This window comes from Aquarana catesbeiana, linkage group LG01 (assembly GCF_042186555.1).
Source record: "Aquarana catesbeiana isolate 2022-GZ linkage group LG01, ASM4218655v1, whole genome shotgun sequence".
NCBI lineage: Eukaryota > Metazoa > Chordata > Amphibia > Anura > Ranidae > Aquarana > Aquarana catesbeiana.
The window spans coordinates 619,279,416-619,304,772 of NC_133324.1; the positions used below are offsets into that span (position 1 = coordinate 619,279,416).

Consider the following 25,357-nt stretch of genomic DNA (forward strand, 5'->3'; position numbering starts at 1 on the left):
AACAAAAAGTAAAAAACAAGACGTTTGTGATAAGTTACTTCCGTGAAGACAGCTGCTCAAATCCAGTGACTTGCGGTGCTCCCCCTCAAAGATCCCCACTCACCAGCTCCCTGCACCCCTGCAGGGGTAGTAGGCATATAAGATCAGGCAGCGATATGATGTTTTTGGGTTCTCAGGGTCTCCCGCTCCAGCTGTGAAGTATCCTTCAGTATATCCTCATATGGAAGAAACAGGGCTCCATAGTGTGATACGTTTAAAATAATTTATTCAGCTATCATAACAGCACATAAGATAAATTAAATTAATAACTAAAGTATAAAAATAAAAATAAAATCCAAGCTTCTTCTAAAGGAACCAAATCGCCATACAGCGTATAGTCTATATTAGTATGGAGAGAGCTCGTGCATCTGAAACCATCAGCTGAGCGGCGTGCGCCTCAGCTGCGTTCCACACTCTCCTACTTCCGCGTATGACGTCAGTGCATAGCTCCGCCTTACGCGTTTTGTCATCGACGTTATCAAAGGCGCAGCTGACGTACCTCGTCCTGTGCTATTTAAAGACAAGCAGTGATAATATGTTCCTCCCACACTCCTCCCCTGGGCGTAATTACAGTCTCATATCGCCTCCCGGGTCAGATCATTGCGGACAAAGGAGGATAATCCAATTACCATATAAGGGAACCTGAACTTGTAACCCCGCTTGTCATTAATAGGGCAGACATAGCATGATATGATCCTTGACTGCATAGATAATAATGTCTGTACATATCATTGGTGCTCCATTAGCCTCTCTAACTAACTTTAGGCGATACCATTTCTCATTCCAAGGCGTTTTTATGCAGGAACAGGAGGGGAAAATGCTGAGAAGTGATACAGAGAAAATGAAGCATACGATGAATGAACCTAATGGTAGCACAATGTATTGCCAATCTAGACATGTGTTAAACATCATATTACCCCCTATATATGTGCGGAAAGTACGTGCAAATAAGGTAAAGTATGCCCCTAACACCTGGTACTAGCCCCCTGTTGGGTTTCATTCATCCATTTTTCCTACATAGACTGGAATGAGAAATTAATATCAGCATCAAAAATTACAAAAATTACAAATATATAATAAAATAAATATAAAAAATACAAAAAATATATAAAAAGAGATATAAAAAGAGATATAAAAAGAGAAATATATATATAAGGAGAGGCATCTTAGTACGGTGAGGGCATCACCCACACTCATACTCATGTGCATAGTGGGGTATCATATGTACATGTATAAAAGTGTTCTATATCGTGAGAGAACGAACATCAATACATAATTAAGTGTGCATATGATCCAACACGTCCCCTCCCAGGATCATTCCACGTAGGGGACTTCACACATAAACCTCTGATCATACATTTGTATGCTAAGAAGATACATTGAAGGCCCATAACCCCCTAAACTGTATGATAATAATAAATAATACCCCATATATACATCCAACCCTCACGCAGAAGGTTATATGCATATACTCCTACATGTAGGGATAAATTGAAGCACAGAGTGGAGTGCCAGTGCTAGATAAATATTACTTGATCCCATATAGGGGACCATATGTAGGGTGTATGTCCCAAGCCTTAAATTGCTCCCACTAAATATACTTACTACATTAGGGGTCCCTATTCTATTAACCTCCCGCTCTCTACCTTGAATAAAAATAAAAATAAATGGAAATCAGGGAAGGGCCGGGGAGACTTAGAGATTGTATCCCCCAGGTTCCATGATGGTTGACCCAGTGGTTGTCCATGGCTTCCCCCGGGGTCATTATGTAATTAAACAGACCTATATCTAAAGGATTGGCTATGAAACAATTTAAATCTATGTCCAGGTTTAACCCTTTCGGGGCCAGGGATTGTAAGTGGTAGATCCACTCCGTTTCATTTTGAGAGATGAGAGTGAGTTTGTTGTTTCCTCTCCAGTGATCTTCCACATGATCTATACCATAAAACACAAGCCCTGTGGGGTCTCTCTGATGTACCTCATCAAAATGTCTGGACAAATGATGTTTAGGGAACCCCTTTTTTATGTTGATATGTTCCCTAATTCTGACTGCCAGGGGACGGGTTGTTCTACCCACGTACTGGAGGTGGCAGGGACATTCTATAATGTACGTAACGTATGTACTCTGGCATGAAATTCGTTTTTTGATTTTATATTGTTTGTGGTCAACTGTAGATTTAAATATTTCTCTCTTCCTGGGTTGTGGTTTGCTGACCATACATGCTAGGCACCTACGGCATTTATAGAATCTTTTTAGACCAGTGTTAATTTTTACTTGTTTCGGGGGGTCTATAGCATTGTGTACTAAGAAGTTTCGGAGATTAGGTGCTCTCCTGTAGACAAATTTAGGTTTCCTGGGGAGGATTTTTGATAATACTCTATCTTCTTGTAAGATTGGCCAATACCTGTGAATGATCCGTTCAACGTCATTATATTGATTATTGTACCCTGTAATAAACAGAATCTCTCCTTTTTCGTTTTTACTCTTCCTAGTGTTTTTAAACAGGGTCTTCCTATCCATTTTCATGATATCTAGCTTCAACTTTGCTAGGGTGTTAGCTGCATACCCTTTTTCTTGGAACCTCTGGATGAGCACATCTGCTTGTTTATCAAAATCCGCAGTTAAATCGCAGTTCCTGCGGAGCCGCATTAGTTGACCCTTTGGGACATTTCCCTTCCACCTCGGGTGGTGGCAGCTGGAGCTGGGTATATACCCATTGCGGTCCGTTTCCTTAAAAAAGGTGCGCGTGCATAAAGATGTACCTAGCTTGAAAATTTCTAGGTCAAGGTACTCTATCTTCTCAAGGTTCCATTTTCCTGTAAAAGTAATTCCATATTTATTAGCATTCAATTGTCCAAGGAATTCCTCAAATGTATCCGGTGTTCTGTCCCATAGAATGATCAAGTCATCTATGTAGCGCCTGTACATCTTTATTTGGGGGATTTTCCGGTCATAGATATACTCCTCCTCCCACATATCCAGAAAGAGGTTCGCTACACTGGGGGCATAACGTGCCCCCATGGCTACGCCTTTGGTTTGTACATAGTAGTTGTTGTTGTACCAAAAGTAGTTACATTCCATGGCCATCTTAAGCCCCTCCAGGATGTAGTTAATCTGCTGCTGCTTCATTCCTGTTTTTTCATGCAGCGCTTTTTCTACTCCGGCTAGCCTACATTGACCTCCAGAAATTTATGAGGAAACTCAACCTTAAAAAACACTTCGCTCTGAAGCAAGAAGATGGCACACGGGAAGTTCCTGAGTATTTACAAACTAATTTAAAAAATAATTCCATCTATAACCCTAAGACACCAGGTAACCAATGCATGAATGCATTTAAAAAGATGGTTGAAGAAGACCTAAGAAATCGAAGGAGGAAAGATAGAAAAGGGAAACACATATGGGACGCCATCAAGAAACTAGGGGAACGACATGAGGTGATCATAAGACCAGCGGATAAGGGGGGAGGACTGGTCATCCTGGACAAGAAAGACTACCAGGAGGAAATGGAAAATTTACTAAAAGGTAGAGAATACCTACCAGAAATTAAGGAGTAACCCCAAGAAAAAGTATCAAAAGAAATTGAAGACCTTTATTACAAAAGGGAAGAAACTAGGGATACTAAATTCAAAAGAGGCTGAATACCTGTTCTCAAAGTCCACAAAGACCCCAGTCATGTATTATACACCAAAAATACATAAAAGACTGCATAAACCACCAGGTAGGCCCATAATAAGTGGGATTAATTCCATATTTTCGAGATTAGGAGAATACCTGGACAAATACCTTAAACCAATAGTCCAAAAAGGGAAATCCTACTTACGGGATAGTCAACAGCTCATTCAGGAACTCCAACAGATTCAAGATGGTGGGAACTGGATCTTGGCAACCATAGATGTCAATTCGCTGTACACCAGTATTGTACAAAAAGATAGGCTAGCCGGAGTAGAAAAAGCGCTGCATGAAAAAACAGGAATGAAGCAGCAGCAGATTAACTACATCCTGGAGGGGCTTAAGATGGCCATGGAATGTAACTACTTTTGGTACAACAACAACTACTATGTACAAACCAAAGGCGTAGCCATGGGGGCACGTTATGACCCCAGTGTAGCGAACCTCTTTCTGGATATGTGGGAGGAGGAGTATATCTATGACCGGAAAATCCCCCAAATAAAGATGTACAGGCGCTACATAGATGACTTGATCATTCTATGGGACAGAACACCGGATACATTTGAGGAATTCCTTGGACAATTGAATGCTAATAAATATGGAATTACTTTTACAGGAAAATGGAACCTTGAGAAGATAGAGTACCTTGACCTAGGAATTTTCAAGCTAGGTACATCTTTATGCACGCGCACCTTTTTTAAGGAAACGGACCACAATGGGTATATACCCAGCTCCAGCTGCCACCACCCGAGGTGGAAGGGAAATGTCCCAAAGGGTCAACTAATGCGGCTCCGCAGGAACTGCGATTTAACTGCGGATTTTGATAAACAAGCAGATGTGCTCATCCAGAGGTTCCAAGAAAAAGGCTATGCAGCTAACACCCTAGCAAAGTTGAAGCTAGATATCATGAAAATGGATAGGAAGACCCTGTTTAAAAACACTAGGAAGAGTAAAAACGAAAAAGGAGAGATTCTGTTTATTACAGGGTACAATAATCAATATAAGGACGTTGAACGGATCATTCACAGGTATTGGCCAATCTTACAAGAAGATAGAGTATTATCAAAAATCCTCCCCAGGAAACCTAAATTTGTCTACAGGAGAGCACCTAATCTCCGAAACTTCTTAGTACACAATGCTATAGACCCCCCGAAACAAGTAAAAATTAACACTGGTCTAAAAGGATTCTATAAATGCCGTAGGTGCCTAGCATGTAGGGTCAGCAAACCACAACCCAGGAAGAGAGAAATATTTAAATCTACAGTTGACCACAAACAATATAAAATCAAAAAACGAATTACATGCCAGAGTACATACGTTACGTACATTATAGAATGTCCCTGCCACCTCCAGTACGTGGGTAGAACAACCCGTCCCCTGGCAGTCAGAATTAGGGAACATATCAATAACATAAAAAAGGGGTTCCCTAAACATCATTTGTCCAGACATTTTGATGAGGTACATCAGAGAGACCCCACAGGGCTTGTGTTTTATGGTATAGATCATATGGAAGATCACTGGAGAGGAAACAACAAACTCACTCTCATCTCTCAAAATGAAACGGAGTGGATCTACCGCTTACAATCCCTGGCCCCGAAAGGGTTAAACCTGGACATAGATTTAAATTGTTTCATAGCCAATCCTTAGATATAGGTCTGTTTAATTACTTAATGACCCCGGGGGAAGCCATGGACAACCACTGGGTCAACCATTATGGAACCTGGGGGATACAATCTCTAAGTCTCCCCGGCCCTTCCCTGATTTCCATTTATTTTTATTTTTATTTTTCTTCAAGGTAGAGAGCGGGAGGTTAATAGAATAGGGACCCCCTAATGTAGTAAGTATATTTAGGGGGAGCAATTTAAGGCTTGGGACATACACCCTACATATGGTCCCCTATATGGGATCAAGTAATATTTATCTAGCACTGGCACTCCACTCTGTGCTTCAATTTATCCCTACATGTAGGAGTATATGCATATAACCTTCTGCGTGAGGGTTGGATGTATATATGGGGTATTATTTATTATTATCATACAGTTTAGGGGGTTATGGGCCTTCAATGTATCTTCTTAGCATACAAATGTATGATCAGAGGTTTATGTGTGAAGTCCCCTACGTGGAATGATCCTGGGAGGGGACGTGTTGGATCATATGCACACTTAATTATGTATTGATGTTCGTTCTCTCACGATATAGAACACTTTTATACATGTACATATGATACCCCACTATGCACATGAGTATGAGTGTGGGTGATGCCCTCACCGTACTAAGATGCCTCTCCTTTATATATATAAAAACATTTTTTTATATATATATATATATATATATATATATATATATATATATATATATATATATATATATATATATATATATATATATCTTTTTATATATCTTTTTTATATATTTTTTGTATTTTTTATATTATATATTTGTAAATTTTGTAATTTTTTATGCTGATATTAATTTCTCATTCCAGTCTATGTAGGAAAAATGGATGAATGAAACCCAACAGGGGGCTAGTACCGGGTGTTAGGGGCATACTTTACCTTATTTGCACGTACTTCCCGCACATATATAGGGGGTAATATGATGTTTAACACATGTCTAGATTGGCAATACATTGTGCTACCATTAGGTTCATTCATCTTATGCTTCATTTTCTCTGTATCACCTCTCAGCATTTTCCCCTCCTGTTCCTGCATAAAAATGCCTTGGAATGAGAAATGGTATCGCCTAAAGTTAGTTAGAGAGGCTAATGGAGCACCAATGATATGTACAGACATTATTATCTATGCAGTCAAGGATCGTATCATGCTATGTCTGCCCTATTAATGACAAGCGGGGTTACAAGTTCAGGTTCCCTTATATGGTAATTGGATTATCCTCCTTTGTCTGCAATGATCTGACCCGGGAGGCGATATGAGACTGTAATTACGCCCAGGGGAGGAGTGTGGGAGGAACATATTATCACTGCTTGTCTTTAAATAGCACAGGACGAGGTACGTCAGCTGCGCCTTTGATAACGTCGATGACGAAACGCGTAAGGCGGAGCTATGCACTGACATATTACGCGGAAGTAGGAGAGTGTGGAACGCAGCTGAGGCGCACGCTGCTCAGCTGATGGTTTCAGATGCATGAGCTCTCTCCATATTAATATAGACTATACGCTGTATGGCGATTTGGTTCCTTTAGAAGAAGCTTGGATTTTATTTTTATTTTTATACTTTAGTTATTAATTTAAATTATCTTATGTGCTGTTATGATAGCTGAATAAATTATTTTAAACGTATCACACTATGGAGCCCTGTTTCTTCCATATGAGGATATACTGAAGGATACTTCACAGCTGGAGCGGGAGACCCTGAGAACCCAAAAACATCATATCGCTGCCTGATCTTATATGCCTACTACCCCTGCAGGGGTGCAGGGAGCTGGTGAGTGGGGATCTTTGAGGGGGAGCACCGCAAGTCACTGGATTTGAGCAGCTGTCTTCACGGAAGTCACTTATAACAAACGTCTTGTTTTTTACTTTTTGTTTTTTTGCTGGACTCTGATACACTTAATTTTCTCACCATTTTTTCACAATTTTTTCACTAAAAATTTTTTAGGCGTGTTTTTTACTATTTCTTACATGTTTTTTACAATCTCTTACACCTTTTTTACATTGTATGCCTAAGTTGGGACACCTATGATATATATATTTATTTTTACTAGTTTTGTCACCTTATGTAACTGTCTGGACCCACTTGCGGATTAATATAGGATTTAGATATACGAATTAATGCCATTTTTAGTGGATTGCACACTGGTTTTTTAGAAGGGGGATTCCTTTGGATTGATTCCTCTCCACAACACAGACTGTGGTGTTTTAATTTTAATCTTATTGCCAATTTTATTGTCATTTATTATTTTCTACAAATAGTCACTTTTAAATCTGTGATGGTTAGCCACATGATGTACACTTCTATGCAGGTTATGAGACTGACACGTTAGCACAGTCCACTCTGTATATTGTTGGACACTCACATTCACTGTCCAATGAATTTGAGTGATAAAGGGTTTGCACTAAGCACACAAATTCATTTATTTTATTTTATTTACACTTATTTTTTGGGGTTTACATATTAATTAAAGGTACTGTACCCTGGGAAGGTAGCGCCACTTACCCCTAAATAACATTACTTCTATAGATAGGATAGATCTCACTTTTGGTGATGGATGGTGGCTATGTTACAGATGTACGGACAAGGATTCCACATTCTACCACTTTTACTTTTTTTGGACTTGATTTCATTTGGACGATATACATTATATTGTTTGTACTATATGGGTTCATTTTATTACTCACTCAGCGTGACCTTGTAGATGTTTGGTTATTAAAAACTACCAGAATTTGCAGCATGCTACGGTGAAGCTACTGAAACTGGCAGAAGGTCTTTTTTATTGGTGCAGGCCATTTTAAATGGACCAAACTGCCAGAAAATTGGTGCAAATGCTTTACTTAATTTACCCAAGAGTGTGAGGGAGCCAGTGTACTTTTTCTTTTGTCAGTAAGGTCTTCTACTGACATGCATGCCACATTGCATGTTATGTAGGCACTACCAGCTCCCAGACATATCCAGTGCAAGTGCATCTGGCAATAATTCATCTGTTTATATGCATAGGCATTTACTCTTATAACACAAAGCAACTGTTTCTGGGGTGGACATCACACACATTTTCTTACTTAAAGGGTAACTCCACTTTGGTGGGGGAAAATAAATAGCAAATAAAGAAAAAATAATATAGCATATACAATTGCAACACAAATCATATATTTAATTGGATGTTATTAAAAATTATCTTTCCTTTTCAATCTGCAGCTGCTGTAATTTTCTGAAAATGCAATGCAATATGGCTACCTGGAGTTGTTCTGTACACAGAATGCGCACTGGACACACCCCGGAAACATAATTTCCTGCTTGTGTGATTGGCTCACCATTTTTCTCAGAAGTCTGCCTAAGATACAAGTCAGATTTCAGGCATCCCCTGGAACAAATATCATTTTTGGTGAAATACCCCCAATAGGAACATGTCAAAAGGGATGCAGGCCCAGAAGATTTCCTCATTAGTGTTCTGTAGCTGCACAGCTGATAGATAATTATGAAACCACTCCCATTAGGCCCACTCAGCACAGAGGAACAAACAGTGATTTCTTCAGAATAACAAAAAGGTAGGAATCTGCAACAAAGGTTGTTATAATCCTTGCAATGTACATAGATCACCCAGAGGGGAATGTTTTTTTTTTTTCTCAACAAAAGTGGAGTTACACTTTAAAAACTTACTATGGAGGTACTGAAACAAGGTCGTCTTCATATAAAAAAAATACTACGGGAATAAGCATTTATAGTTTACTACTGTTATTGGCTTACTTGTTATGATACTGAATTGCACTGGAAAGAGCTCTTGCACAAATCCGACAGCATACCAGATGCACATTCTCACTGAACCAGTCCTTCACTCTGTAATAAAAATAAAATTCCAAAAATCTCACATAAAAATTAAAAATAGATAGCTTAAGATAGGAACACAGAAAACATTTTCAAAGACATTTAGGCAAATGTTCAAGTGAATCTAAAGTGTGAAAGAATATTGATGGCAACTCATAGTAATGACCTGTAGCACCCTCCTAGATAGGTGCTAGGATAAGTTAGATTTAGTGCTGGCTCTCTGTGTTCAGAGGGGCTGTATTTTTGTTTGCTAGGTAATTTTAGTTTGTCTCACTGTAACCAGTGTGGATGTAATTGTTGTGAATTTTGATTTGTAATCAGTGCAGCTGCATGTGATTAGTTAGGTCTGCTCAGCTCAGAGAAATACCTTAGCCCACGCTGATCCAGAAATAGATCCAGGAATTCCAGTTGCCTGGTTAGAGCTAGAGCAGACTTGAAGTTCAGAATCCAGCCGAACTCCGGTAGAGTGCGAATGGTGATCACTATGTTGTCCACCAGGGAAAAGTGAGACTCTGCTCATAGGAGATCATCCAGACAGCCAACCACGGCAGTCCTCACTTGTCTCACTAGATCCAGGACTGGAGCCCTTTGTGAACACTTGGTGGGAGGAAGCTAGGTGAGGGGGAGAGCAACAAATTGGTAATGAGCATTCCCTGAAGGTGGTGCTCTAACCATACGGTCAAGAATAATGCAGAGCTGTGTTCTTCAATGAATGCAAGAGAAATTTGGGAAGTGGGGGGAGGAGCAAGAATACATAGCAACATACGCAGGACTCTTATTGCAGTTTAGGATCTACACAATATATTCCAGCTTAAAGAATAGTGTATCCAAAACTGGCTGCCCAAGTGTGCCAGGATGGAAGGATATATTCCAATTTTGAACTGGGTAAGGGTTAGAACTTCGGTCAGGTTTTAATATTGATTCCCCCTCACTTTGTCTCGGCGATAGAGGGGCCACAAGGTCAAGGATGACAGTTTATTTTACAATTGTGGACAGGCCAAGCAATGAAACCTATTTAGTCACATGACAATTAGAGCCTTTGTCAGGTCTTTATTGCTGACTATCACCAACTTGAGCATTTTCTTTAACTTTTGGTTTACAGAGTGAAGAATAGCTGGGAAATGTCTCAAATTACGACAGAAACTGCATGTGTAGTATGGGGATTAGCAATAGCCTCTGTCAAGTTTTTATTACAGGTACTTATATAGCGCTGTCAATTTTTCGTAGCACTTTACACATATTGTACATTCACATCAGTCCTTGCTCTCAAGGAGCTTACAATCTGTCCCTAAATCACATTCATACATACACATACTAGGGACAATTTAGATATGAGCCAATTAACCTGCCAGCATGTCTTTGGAGTGTGGAAGGGAAATCGGAGTATTCGGAGGAAACCCACACAGACACAGGGAGAACATACAAACTCCAGGCAGGTAGTGATATGGTTGGGATTCGAACTGACAACCCTAGTGCTAACCCCTTAGCCACTGTGTTTTTATAGTGCTCTGTCTTCTTGTATCAGAGATATCCCTTATCTTCATGTCAAAGGACCAAACTCACCAGAGGGATCACAGACTGACACATACCTCTAACAAAATATGCTGGATCTAACAAAGCCATCTCAAAATAATACTAGTGTTAAAGACATTTTAGTATTACAAAACCTGGATAGCGTAAGAGGGTTATAACCTCGATCATTTTTTTGCCATGTGTCCAATTGGAGAGATTTGCCTTCACTTCCTGTCCCATAGCCAAAACAGGAAGTGAGGAAATTCTGCAAATTAGGGAATCCCCAAGTAACAAGAACTAATGGGGTATTGGAATATTTCCGCTCTATTACTTCCCTGGGGACAACCCAAATGTTGAGATTTTTTACTTTAAGTTTCAATGATTAAAGGTAAACAGGACAAATAGAGAGGGTGAAACTCCCTAACAGGGGCGTCACAGACAGCAATAATCAGTGTTCTAATCCATCTCCACACTATCCAAAACCAAAAAATGTTTTGCATTTAGTTGTACTTTAAAATGGAACTGAACACAAAGTTCTGTGCTAAAGGGAATAACTGGAAAAGGTTAATTGTGCCCAAGCAGTATCAAAAAAAAAAATAAAAAAAAAAAAAAAAAAAAAAAAGTACCCTTGGTCTGGAAATCCTCCTGAAAAATGACAGTGCACTTTCTGGTAAGTGAGAGTGCCTAGGTACTCCTATGCCTACAGCCTCATAGCTGTATATCTGGCAGCGTGAGACACTGCTAGTCTAATGATATTGGTAGTGAAATTTGGGAGGCTTCAATATGAGAAAGTAAAGCCCTGCCTCAATCAAAATTGTTGCCTCCACACAGTCTCAGGGCTGAACAAGCACGGTAAGTCAGTAATAGGATAAAATATCAGCTGCAGGGGCCATGGGCAATACTGGCGACTAGTCCTTTGCCCTCTGCCCTTTTTGTTTTTTTTGGAGACAGTTGCCAAAGTTTATGTCCTCCTTAAATGCCAACTCCACCTTTTACAAAAAAAAAAAAATGCACGTATAATTGCAGGGGAAAATGGCCATTTATTTTATTTTTTGCAATTGAATCTGCAAAGCAACTGTGATCACTGGATTGTGGGTGCAATACACAGACTCCTGTAGAATCCTCCTCCAGCTCCCTGTCCATACCAAGGTTTGGGCTTTAAGTTAGAGAGATGGAGGCAATATCGGTGGACTACGAGTGCAGTGATCACTCATGTTCCATTAAGAAGTAAAAGTCCATCTGCTGCAGTGGCAAACAGGGCTTGTAGTTCATTCATTCACAGATCCGTGTGAATGAATGATACAGTAGTGCAGGCTGAGCCCTGTACAGCAGAGCACATTTAAAAATAGAAGGATAGCTGCTGCAGGGAAGAAGATCTTCTGCACGCTGTCATGGATCACATTTGCACTATGTTACTCCCTAAATACAGGAGTAACATGGTGCAAAAGTCGGGAGTCAGCCTTTAAAGTAGAACTAAAGGCAAAACTTTTTTTTCGTTTGGGATAGAGTTGAGAGGGGTTAGGACCCCTGTCAGTTGTTATTACTGTCTTTGCCTCCATTGGGGAGATTCACCCCCTCTATTAGTCCTGTCTACCACTATCATTGAAAGTAAAAGAAAAATCACCAATTTTGTGTTGTCCCCAGAAAAATAATAGAGGGGACATCTTCCAATAGGGCACTAGCTATAGGGACCTGGGGGTCCCCCAAGGTATTCCCTTAATTTGCAGGGATTTCCACTCACTTCCTGTTTGGCTATGGGACAGGAAGTGAGGGTAAATCTCTTCAATAGGACAAATATGGCGAAAAAAAAAATCTGACAGGGGTTATAACCCTCCCTTGCTCTATCCAAAATGAAAAAATAGGTTTTGCCTATAGTTCTACTTTAAGCCTGCAGTCCTTGAAAGACCATGTATAAGATGTTTGACAGTTGCTTCAACTAGCACTAGCAAAGTACAGCACATTGGAAAAACTCCTTACATATTTCATAAGGTTTGCCTTTTAACACATCTTCATAGTATAAGCAAATGTTTGATTATGCAATTTTAGTACAGTTGGAAGTTGTGACATTTTTGCAAAAGATGAAACATGCTAAATAGAAGCATGAATATGTATTCATGTAATAAAAAGCACATACTGGAAGGGGGGGGGGGGCATGCACAAAGCCGTCTGAGCAGGTCATGGGGTCCTACCGGGACCCAACAGCCTTGTATCCCCGAGTCCCGCTCGACTACAGCTCCATCAGCATACCCAGCTCCTTGCTGTAACTCCCTGGAACAAATCACAATGATGGTCAGCAGCAAGGAAACTAAGCAAAAAGCAAAAAAACGGTCCAGGAAACACTGACAAGGGCCACGTCCAAAATGGCTATCTTCCTGATCTGAGCTGCCACACATAGAAGCAGAACCTGACTCCAACTACCACACAGAACGGTGAATCGGACTCCGAATTCGGGATGACCCCCATAGCCCTACAAAGCGCTTCACCCAAATCTGACCTGCTAAGCCAATTTGAGAAGGTTCTCAATAAGGCCCCACAACGCCATTACTGACAAACTCATGTGGGAGATTCATGAGGTGGGCCACCGCACTTCTAGCCTAGAGCAAAGGGTAGATGAACTAGATGTCATCACCACTAATCAGGAGGAAGAACTGGAGACTCTGCGGGAACAAAACGCATCCCTCCAAGCCCGCCTTGAGGAATTTGAGAATAGGGCCAGGAGGTCTAACCTCCATGTCCGAGGGATCCCTGAGACAGCAGTGGACCTCCAATCCACCATCACAGCGCTCTTTCAGGAACTTGTCCCATCGGTTGCCATAGAACGCCTGGAAATGGACAGGATCCACAAATGTCTGGCCCCCAGTAAGGAAGATGGACCCCCAGGGATATACTCATAAAGCTGCATTATTTCCGCACCAAGGAACAATGGAAGCCGCCCGCAACAAGGACTCCCTGATGTTCAAAGACCACAGCTACCAAGTTTTCCAGGACTTCTCCCAGCTTACCCTCACCAAAAGAAAAGCAATGAAACCACATTTGCTTAACCTCCAACATCACCGCATTGCTTATCGCTGGACTTTTCCCTTTGCCATCCACTTCTTCCACAAAGGAACCTCCTATACGTGCAAATCAGCAGAAGACCTAATCACCACACTCCAAGACATCCCTCTGCCTGGCAACACCTGAAACCACCACAGAGGGATCCAAACGCTGAGCAACATCCTGCTCCCCAAAAAAGCTACAGGACTCCTGAACACCAGGCCCATTCCAGTATCAACAAGAAAGGTCGCTTCGCCTCACCAGCCCCAAGGGACCCGATGAACTGACTCATCTCTACAGGGTGATATCCTTCCTTACCTGCCCCCTTAACCTTGCTCACATAGCAACTCCTTGGGCAATGCCACCTAACAGTAACTATACTCAGTTTTTGTGGGGGGTTCTTAACCTGACAGACACAATCCCGTTTTACAATCGGTTCTTGTTTTGTGCTCCCAATGAACATGGTGTCTTAAAGTGGCTGTATACCCCTTTAGCACATTTTTACCTACAGCCTATAATAAGACTGAGTGGCCGGAGCCGCGAACCTGGAAGAAACGCCGAGGCAAAGTGTCAGCTCCCTCATCCGTGTCCGGGAGACAGTACGGAGGCTTCGTTCCAAGATAAGTATTTTATAATGAGCTAGTATGCGGTGCATACTAGCTCATACTGCCTTTGCTTCATAGGTTTTTTTTTTTTCCCTTTCTTATGGGTATACAACCACATTAACACCTTCCGCCAGGCCTCCAGTCCAGGATAAGACGACCCCTTATTGAATGTCCAGGGTACCATAGCTTCACTTTTTATCCAATAAGGATACTGAATTCTACTATTCCTTTATGCAACTTGATCATTAACCTCCAGCAGTGAATTTCGTCACCATCTGCTTCCATGTACCTACTAATGGAGATTTCAACCTCAAACTGTGGCGACCTATTTCCCAGCCTATGTCCATAACATACCTGCAGGACGTTCTTACCATACTCCCAGACCAGAGTTGCTTTGTTTCCTTCCTAAGCCGATTCAATAGTTGTTTACTTATGCATTAAGTCATCTTGAGACTTGTTATACAGTTTATTGCATATTATGCTAATTTATTGGCTGTCGGAGTCCCAGAGATAGCTCACTGTGCCTCCACTTAATCCTCGAGTACCCCACATTGTTGTTTGGGTACACTTTGGAACCTTTTGTACCCATCGGCTGGTGGTTTTCCACCACCCCTTGGATACTTGCTCCTCGTAGGAGCCCCCTCCTTACTTAACCTAGTGCTTCCGCCTTTCTCCTCCTCTATCCTTGCCTACACTCTCTAACCAGCTCCTACCGGGCTCTTGACCCAGTCTTTGCTCCTTCTCCCCACCCCAGCCTTCCCTATCCCACCCCTTTCTCCAGAGAGGGACCCCTAGCCTCTAAAAGACAGCCACACTACCCCCTGACTCCGCCCAAACCCCATGATGCGTCTCTGAATATTCTGACGCTCAATTTACAAGGCCTCAACTCTCCCTCAAAAACGCACTAAAGCTTTTCGATCCTTCTGTACACTTTCAGCACCCCGAGGGGCACTATTTTATAGTCTTTGGCCTCCTGTTAAACAGTGAAGTCACAATTGTCTTAAATTCTGCTCCCAACAAAAACCTACTGTCATTTCTCTCCCATTTGTTTTCTGTAGTAGACTCCCATAAAAGCGGTACACTCCTGATTTGTGGCGACTCAAACCAAGTAATATAACCGTTCCTAGATAAGTCCCCGGCCCCAACCACCCATCGCCTCTCATACCAGCAACTTCTAAACCGTCATTCACTACTTGATACCTGGTGAGAACAGAACCCCACAAGATGACAAATATAGCCACTACTCCCATCCCCACAAACTGTTTTCCCGCATAGACCACCTTTTTATAAACATAGGCACCTCTGCGCTTATTCAAGATTCACTCAGTACCATGCGCATGGTCAGACCATAATGCGGTCATGCCACCTCCCTTGTTCCAAGACCTAACCACAGAACCTGTTACCTAAATGACGGCTTGCTGGCCAACTCTACCCACCAACAAGAAATAGAAAACGCTATAAAAGACTATCTTACAAACAACGCGTCTTTAGACACAAATCCCCTGACTTTATGGCAAGCCCACAAACCATTCATCAGAAGGGTTTGTATCAGCCAAGTGTCCCACCAACGTAGGGTGAAGCGACAGCTTCATAAACACCTAGAAGAACCCTTCTATAAGGCCTTGGAGACTTTTCAAACCTTGCCCTCTCTGTCAACTAAACAAATCTTTGAAAAAACACGCTTGGAACTCGATCTCTTCTTGACAGACTTAGCAGAGAAGATCTTTTGCAAATCAAAAACGCACCCTTTACATAAAATCAAACAAACCAGATACATTGCTAGCGCTCGCATTACGCAAGGCTGATTACACCCCAAAGCCAATTCGACTAAAATTAACCAAAGATACCTACTCTAGTAACCCACCTAAAATTTTACATGAAGTCCGAAGAAAACTTTCTGACCTTTACAGAGACCCTAAACACGCTTGACCAATCCTGCTTGGACACACTACTGTCCTCCATTCACCTCCCCTCCCTTAGACCGACCTATCACAACTGAAGAAATTCTTTCCGCAATAAAATCACTAAAACCACGGAAGCGACCGGGTCCAGATGGTTTCTCGGCCACTTACTATAAACGCTTTGGTGCTCTTCTGTCCCCCCCCTTATGGTTGCCTTCTGTCCCCCCCCTTATGGTTGCAGCGTTCAACTCTCTCAACTGCCATTTTTTCCGCTCTGAATCCCTTACTGTAGCCATCTCCATGATCTCCAAGCCAAATACAGACAATACATTCTGGTCCAACTGCAGACCGAAATCTATACCCACCCAGATATTAGGATACTTCTACCTGCCTCAACCCCATTATAGGACCCTAATCCACAAAGACCAAGCTGGGTTTATCCCCTCCAGACAAGCGGGCGACAACATACACTGAACTATGCTCCTAGCATATGCAGCTCGAACCGGCCGCATCCCTACATGCTTCCTCTCTCTTGACATACGTAAACCATTCGACTCGCTATTCTGGTCTCACCTAGACTTCATCCTATGCCGTTGGGGGTTTGGGACACATTTCCTATGATGGATCGCCACGCTGTATAAAAACCCCAAGGCATATGCATCTTACTCAGGATTTTGTTCCGACTCCTTCCTCATTGAAAGAGGTACCCGTCAGGGCTGCCCTCTCTTCCCTCTTTTTGACCTAGCAATTGAACCCCTAGCCCTGCTCATACGAACTAACCCGAAGATACGAGGTCTGGAATTGGGAGGTAACCAGCACAAACTATGTAAGTATGCTGATGAGGTCCTAATATTCCTCAATTCACCCCTAATGTCAACATTGAATCTAATGGACACGGTTTCCAAATTTGGACAAGTGTCTGGCCTCATAATAAACCCGCAAAAATCCAAAGCTTTAAACATCTCCTTGTCGCCCAACATACAGATTCAATTAAAGGACACACTTCCCTATACCTGGACAACCACTCATATCTCCTACTTATAAAACGAACAAAGGGGGGGGGATCCTCTCCAAGTGTAGTATTAAAATAGTATGATTTATTGCACAAGATTAAAAACACTTACAAGATATAAGTGGGAGTTATGCTCATTATAAGTATGTAGTTCTGGCTGTTCTACTGCGTCTCACAGGCTCCTCAAACGATCCGGGTAGCTGGGAAAGGTTCTGGTGTGATGTTGCGCTGAATAGCTGTACATTCAGGAAAACCATGAAGTAGTCAGCTCCATGCTACACTTAGAGAGGCGCCGACCCACCCCCACCCCTTCCGGTTTCTTTTATATGTTTTGCAGAGTAGCTGGACACACTCTGAGGATGGCTGCCTCTTTTTAAATCACCCCCTTACCGTAGTTCAACTTTGTTTTTACCCAAAGACTGACTAATCAAAATGTACATTATTACAAACTAAGGTTATTGCCTCCTGGAGCACCAGATCCCCAATTTACCTTCATATCTCCTACTTGGGCATTAAGTTTACAGCTAACCCGGCAGGTCTATATGCTGCAAACTACCCACCTATGCTGACAGTGTTTATCAACCTAATGACAAACTGGTCCTCCTTACCATTGACATGGATGGGCAGAATCACAGTTATCAAAATGTCTATCCTCCCCAAAATCCTATATCTCTGTACAGTTCTCCCGATACTGGTTTCCTCTTACTACCTGCCCATCTTACAATATCTCAATTTATTTGGGGCACTCTCAAACCTCGTTTATCAAAAACCACTTTATAAACGCCCCGCATCCAAGGCGGGCCAAGTGTACCCAATTTTACTAAATGCTACTAGGTCGCTCAGCTAGTGCAGCTGCCTAAATATCATGCCATTAAGGAAACCCCACTATGGGTAGCGCTAGAGTGGGTCGACTATGAACCACTCTCCACAGCAAATCTCCTATGGCTAAACACCTACACGACAACGATCAGTCACCAATCACTAAACATAGCCTTTCCATCTGGGATAGGCTTAAAACTCACTTTGGCCTCCAATCTCACCATAACGCCCTCCTCTTTTCTTCGAAAGCCCTCCTTTTACCCAGCCTGGTCCTCCCTGACCTCCTTCCCTGCTTGGTCAAACGCAGGACTAATATGCGCTTACCACTTCTACACATCCACAACACTCCATGAAACACATGATCTTCCAGCCACAGAAACTTTCAGATACCTACAGATTAAACATTTCCCAAAATGCTCCCCCAGACTCAACGACCTCTGGCTTCACCACCTTTGAATATGCATGTAAATCTGATCCTCAGAGACGTGGACTTATCCCTGATTTATACGCTCGGCTACTCTCACGCACAACCTCTTTCCCACCATCCTACAGAAACAAATGGGAGAATGACCTTAACCTCCAAGAAGACACAATCGATTGGGCACAAATCTGGCAGACCACCAAATCTGCATCACCAAACATAGTGGCCCTTGAAACGAACTATAAAGTACTCAACAGATGGTATCTAGTCCCCGCCAGCATTTCCAAATTCCTCCCCCACTACTCCTCACATTGCTTCAATGGCTGCAATGCACCAGGCACATACGTACACATATGGTGGGAATGCCCCACTGCCCACACCTTGTGGTCAGAAGTGTTCAAGATCCTCTCTAAAATGTTCAATACTACCTTGCCACCAGACACGACTGTAGCGCTCCGGAAAAGCAAACTACAGGCTATAACACACCGTCGGTTCAAACTCATGATCACCGTCACCACTGCAGTGAAACAAACCATAACAAAAGCATGGAAATCCACTTAACTATGTACTCTATCAGTTAAAGAGTAACACAGGCAATGATCCATGCCAAAACTGAAGCAGTCCTTTTCGATAAAGTGCCCAAATTTGAGAAACTTTGAAAACCATGGATCAAACACTGCCTACCTCTGGGCTTCGACTGCTCACCATTACAACTTTGAGGATCAATAACACCCGCCCCATAATAAACAACCTATCGCACCTGGCTCTCTGGGCCGCAGGTCCTCTCTGGAGACCCCCCTTTTCCCTCTCTCATCCCCTTACCCTCCACACCTTATTCTATTCCACCTGACTCACTTCTAGCCTTCGTTCCTCACCCTCACCATGACCTGTCAGGTCTCTTGACCTGAAATCTAAAACCGCGAACACCACAGATACTTGGTTTAGTGACCCTCCTCCTAAAGGGACACCTCGGATAGATTGGTTCAATGATCCTCCCACGAGAAAGTGCCAAGCCATAATGCCAGTGTTCTATCGATTTGTGCCCTCCGTCGAAAAGTGCCTGTGCATGCACAGAACAGAAGGGCATGCCAGATTATTTGCTGATCAGCTGCAGTGACGTCACCATAGCGCATGCGCACATCGTAGGAGGGTTTTATTGGACAGGTGATACCATTTCACGGGGACAATTGAAAGCTATGGAAAGAGCGGAGGGGTACCATGGAGGTCATATTGTGCCTCGCTGTACAGCAATAGCGAGGCACAATATGACAAACACTGTGTCCCTCTATTTTCATAGCATTAAATTGTGCCCAAGAAATGGTATCTCATGTCGAAAAAAGGCTCCTACGATGTGTGCATGCGCTATGGGACGTCACTCCAGCTGATCGGCAACTCGGTTGGAGTGCCCTTCCGTTCTGCGCATGCACTTTTTGACGGCGGACACCGATCGACAGAACACCGGAACTTAGTCCTGGGAAAAGTTTATCTTCTTTAAGTATCCCACACCAAGCTCGTATTCTATCTCCTTATCAACTTCATCCCTTTCACGCTGGTTTTCTTTTGAAGTTAAATTATACTGTTTATTTTTCACTGTTCGATCTCCTCAATCTGAAACATACCTCTTAAAGTGGTTGTAAACCCTAAAAAAAAACAAAAAAAAACCCCGCAAGACAAAAAGGCATAATGAGCTAGTATGTATAGTAGCTCATTATGAATTACTTACCTGAGATCGAAGCCCCCGCAGTGGTCCTCGTTCATCGCTCCCGGGGGGTTACTTCCGGGCATCACAGCTCCGGCGCTGTGATTGGCCGGAGCCGCGATGACATTAATGGCACAGTCTAACTAAAGCAATACATGCTTCACATACATGCCATTGCTTCAGTTTGCTTATGTGCGCATGTGCCGATGATGTCGGCACATGCAAATACAGGGGATATCTCCTAGACCGTGCAGGTTTAGGAGATATCCAGTGTAGCTACAGGTAAGCCTAATTATAGGCTTCCCTATAGTAAAAAGTAGTTGTAAAGGGTTTACAACCACTTTAAAATGTATATTGTACCACTGAACAGCCCCCTATAAGCTGTCACATACTTATAATTCTACATTTAAGAAGCCTTGTTAACTGAGCTTGTAACCATCACTTTATTACAAATGTTATTGAAACAAAACTTTTACTGTACTTTGTAACAGCTAATAAAAATACTCGAACAAGAAAAAGCACATACTGGGAAGTAGGCTAGGTTTTACAAATGCTCTTTGGTTAAAGCCTATCCGTGCTGTGGTCAAAAATTTAAATCATTATTTCTCACTTCCACATTGTATTTCAGTTATTTCTAGCCTACACCTATTAATCTGAAGTTCGTAAACTATTTCCTTTTTCTGACACATTCACTATAACCTGTGAGTAGGCACTGCTGTGTCACACATTTCACAGAGCCTGACGTCTGAACTACAGAGGTGCTGAGGAGGAGGAGTTTCAGAAGGCAGAGTCAGTACAGGAATCACTGCTTTCTGGCAGCAAGGTACGATGGGAAATGTAGTCATTTGAAATGGAAAGTAAACAGCAGAGGAGAAGCTGCAAAGCATGCAGGGATTCCAGTTGTGGGAAGAGATGGCCAGCAGACAGGCAGCAAACATAGCATGAAAGGAGATTTAACACTACAACACTGTTATAGTAACCTACAGGACTGAGCAAGTCCTGATGTGGACAGAATATGTAAAAAGAGCAGAACCTAGTGCCAAAGACGTCATCACGCTTGTCATGTCAGGGTCTGTGGTGAGCTTGACTACACAGGATTGTGCTGTATAACATGTGATTTTAAGAGTGATGCTCATTTTTACTGTGCGAGTTGCTATTTAATAAAGTATATCAGAGAACACTACTGGTTTCCCTTTGTTTTATGGCCATCTACCTGACTGGCTGATGTACAGAGGAGGACTGGTGGAGAAGTAAATGTGGAGAGCAAGCCATTAGGGTAAACCCTTTGTTGAGAGAATGCTTTTTTGACCTCATATGAGCTTTGAGGTCATAATTTTAGGTGAGCAGATGTGTCACCGGGTAGAGTACTTTCCTTTCTACTTTGTGGATCGCTGGGATTAATTCTCATGGAGGACTCTGGATATCTGTAACTGAATTCTGGATTGTTTCCCTTCACCTATTGGATCCTATTTCACCAGGGACTCATTTCTTTTTAATTTCTATTATCGACTTGCTACACATTTAATTTAGTTCAATTTTACATTTGTCATGTTCTGTAGATTACATATGATTCACGTATAATATGCATGGGTTTACTTGCTGATACTGTATTGTTATAATTTATCTTTTTTTTTTTTTTTTTTTTGAGTGTAGAGCTGCACCATTTTAAAAAGAGAAAAATTTGTCAGAGTTATTGTCAAGCTTACTGATGCATAATACGGCTGCCGAACTTGATCTGGGCATCCAAGCATCAGATACTCTGGTCACATTACAAAATCTTAAAATGACTTGTATACAGGACAAATCACAGTTCATTAAAGCCCAACTGAACTTGCGGTTTAAATCAGCAAAACACATTCCAGGTGCATCAAAGCAAAGGTGTGCAGTCTTATGGTTCATTTTCTTTAGAAAGTAGCCACAGCCGGAGTAAAAAAAAAAAAAACTGTTCCTTGCCAGCAACCTGTAGAGAGGACTCCTGCTGTCCGTGCAAAAGCAATTGCTTCCCTACAGAAGTCTAACATGTCTCCTGCTGAGTAAGACCTATAGCTGTGCAATCAGCAAAGCTCATGCTAGCTGGTAATTGGAGAGGAGCTGTAGTTCTGACTCAGCAGAGGGTTAAACCTTTGCAGAGAGACCACTGCTTCAATGCATAGCAAGGGTCCTTTTCTTTAGCATGTTAGTAGGAGATAGGATCTTGGCTGTACTTGCTTTCTAAAGAACTGTTGTCGCTCAGTGCCAGGATCATTGCATCACTGTTAACTTCTTTTTTCACAGAACTTTATTGAAGTGTCACAAGTGACAGAAAAGGGTGAGCTTAGCCTTTAAAAATACTATTCTGAATTCTAAACAGTCAAAGAGTTTTAGATCTCCTCTTCAAAAAAAGGAACAGTACATGAGAAGAATTTTTGGAAAATACAGGTATAATATAGAAATCCAAACAAAAAACCTTACAAGGGAGATTGTAAGTATTTATTGATGGTCTATATAAGGCTTCCAACAACCAAAAAAAATTTTTTTCTCTTGTCAAATGGTTTATCCACATTAAATTCTTGCTTACTGAAGAAGCAACAGCATATACCGCATAGCAAATGCTATCTGTTCTTAATTTGTTTACCTGCCGTTTGGCAGCTGTCCAACAAGCGTAGCTCCCACGACCAGCCAACTGATCCCAATAGTGGCTAAGGTAACCCTGAAATACACAGAAAGGTGCAGTCTTTTCAACAACAGACCATTTATCCCATGCAAACAAATATAAACCACACATTTTACCTAAACAAAATCAACGGCTATGACAAAAGAACACCATTATAAGGAAAATTGAGCAAGCAACAGGTAGAATGTAATCAAATTTTGATTGTGTACAGTCAAATGTGTCTCAATCTTCTAAAATAGGGTCAAGTTTGTGAAAAACCTGAATTCAAGTAAAGTGAAATGGTTATTAAGGTGGACCAATAAACACACTGACCTAAAACTTAAAAAAAACATAGGCATTGCCCTTTGGGGGTGCACAGGACATAAAATCTTGTCAACAATTTAAATAGGATGGTCAAAAAAAAAAAAAAAAATAATGAATCAAAGAACTAAAATACTTACCTATCTGGAGAACATGCTACCATAGGCTCCCTTCGGTGTCCGCCTTAAGTCTCAAAAGTCTACTGTAGACATTTAGTCATGCAATCTCTTTCTGAAAGGTAGGGTTAGAGTTCACGTATCCAGGGCTGGCCCTACCATGAGACCCAATGGGACCATGGCTCCAGGCGGAATTTAACAGGGGCGGCAGCCAGGCCAGCAAGAAGTTACCGCCAGGAATCCCGGATAAGTCAGCAAGACTCTCAGGAGCAAAGCAGAGCGGAGCGGATGCTAGTCGGCTGTGCACTGTCTCCTGCACTGGATTGTTAGAATTGCCTGCCACCAGGGGCCTAGCAACCAGTGACGTCAGAGGCCGCGGCCGCCCCAGCATTCACAGCGCTCAGCCTCTGCACCAATCAATTGCTCTGCCCACCTCTTCCATCTCCAGCGTGAGGGAAGGAAGGGTCTGAGGAGAGCTGCCTGTGCCCGTGACTGAGTGTGAGCTGAGCCTGGGCAGCCTCTCTGCCTATCTGAAAAACAAGGTGAGTTAGGTTGGTTGGTAGTACAACTTCAAGTGATTTCTCTAAGATTTTTTTTTTGTTATAAGGGACTTAAGCTGGATTGAATGTGACTGATCTTTCTATTGTACCCATGGTTTCTCTGGAAACACTTTGATGAGGCCTTATCTTCTGTACTGTTTGTAAATGATCATGCAGATTTACAAAAGAAACATGCTTTTTACATACAAACTATAAAATTATTTGTATGAGTTTGATGGTTTCTAATCAAGATGCAATAGTGGTACAATAGTGGTGAATTTTATTGGGAACAAGCATAAAAGAGGTTAATTACTGCTGTGCTTCGACTCCCTCTCTGTGCAAGAAAGAGCAGATTGTCAGTAAGGCTACTTTCACACTGAGGCATTGCGGCGCTTTACCGTCGTTTTTGCGGTGCTTTTCTGCCACTAGCGAGACGCTTTTAACCCCCACTAGTGGCCGAAAAGGGGTTAAAACCTGCAGCATCGCTTTGCTGGCGATTCGGAGGCGCTGCCCATTGATTTCAATGGGCAGGGGCGCTTTAGGAGCTGTGTATTCACCTCTCCTACAGCGCCTCAAAGATGCGGCTGGCAGGACTTTTTTGAGTGTCCTGCCAGGACACCGCTCCAGTGCACTTGGGCTATCACATTGGAGCGACAGGTGAGGCTCTTTCAGGGCACTTTGCGGGTATTTTTAGTGCTATAGCACCTGCAAAGCGCCTCAGTGTGAAAGCAGCCTTGAAGGTGACATATGGAGATAAAGCACATGTTCTTCTCAGGATGCCTGCCCTGTATGTACAGCATTAGCAAAAGGAACACAATTTTAAAAAACATTAAGGCTGCATTCACACTAGGGCGGGTGTTGACTGTATCAGTCAACACCAGTGCCCATGAGATGCAGTCTCACCAGAGCCTATGCAGTCTCACCAGAGCCCATAAACTATATAAGGCTCTGTAAAGCACTGTGTCTATATTTGCAGCCAAGACGGCACATAAAGCACTGATTGATAGTCAATATATATATGGTTGAGTGCAATATGGTTGTTGTTCTAGTCTGTTGTTCATGACAAACAGTTTTGCAATATCTTTTCACCATTTAAGCTATTTATATAAAGATATATGAAACAAAATACTGGAGTTTGTGGTTTGGATTTGAACGTAATGGTATGTCATGTAATTTTGCATATGGACAAGGTGCTGTTGCATGGAAATCTGCTTTTATGATTATTTTATATCCTGATAACTAAAACTAAATTTATGAATGTGGGGGCCTTTTGGTGGGCGTGATTTTTTATTTATTTTTTTTTGGGGGGGGGGCAGCATTTCATTCTTGGTCCCAGGCAGCACCATGTCTTGGGCTGGCACTGCATGTATCCACTCTTCATATTACCTTTTGATCCATCCCAGCAAAACTGTTTATATAGTCTTACAAGCAACCCTCCTTTTATTTATTATTTTAGGCATTGGTTTCTGAGAGCATACCATCCTAAAATGTACTCTGCCCACAGCTAAATGCCAGAGTCTCATGCATGGGGGATAAA

General features: G+C 42.1%; 1 protein-coding gene across 2 annotated transcripts in view; it reads right to left on the reverse strand.

Moving 5' to 3' along the window:
- GPAT3 (glycerol-3-phosphate acyltransferase 3) overlaps positions 1-25,357 on the reverse strand; it is a 117,548-nt gene that overhangs the window by 28,513 nt on the left and 63,678 nt on the right. For both annotated transcript variants that reach the window (XM_073600277.1, XM_073600284.1), the window contains 2 exons: positions 22,827-22,901; positions 9,130-9,219 (listed from right to left, as the gene is read on the reverse strand). In XM_073600277.1, coding sequence (XP_073456378.1) covers positions 9,130-9,219; positions 22,827-22,901 — 165 coding nt within the window. The remainder of the gene's footprint in view (positions 1-9,129; positions 9,220-22,826; positions 22,902-25,357) is intronic.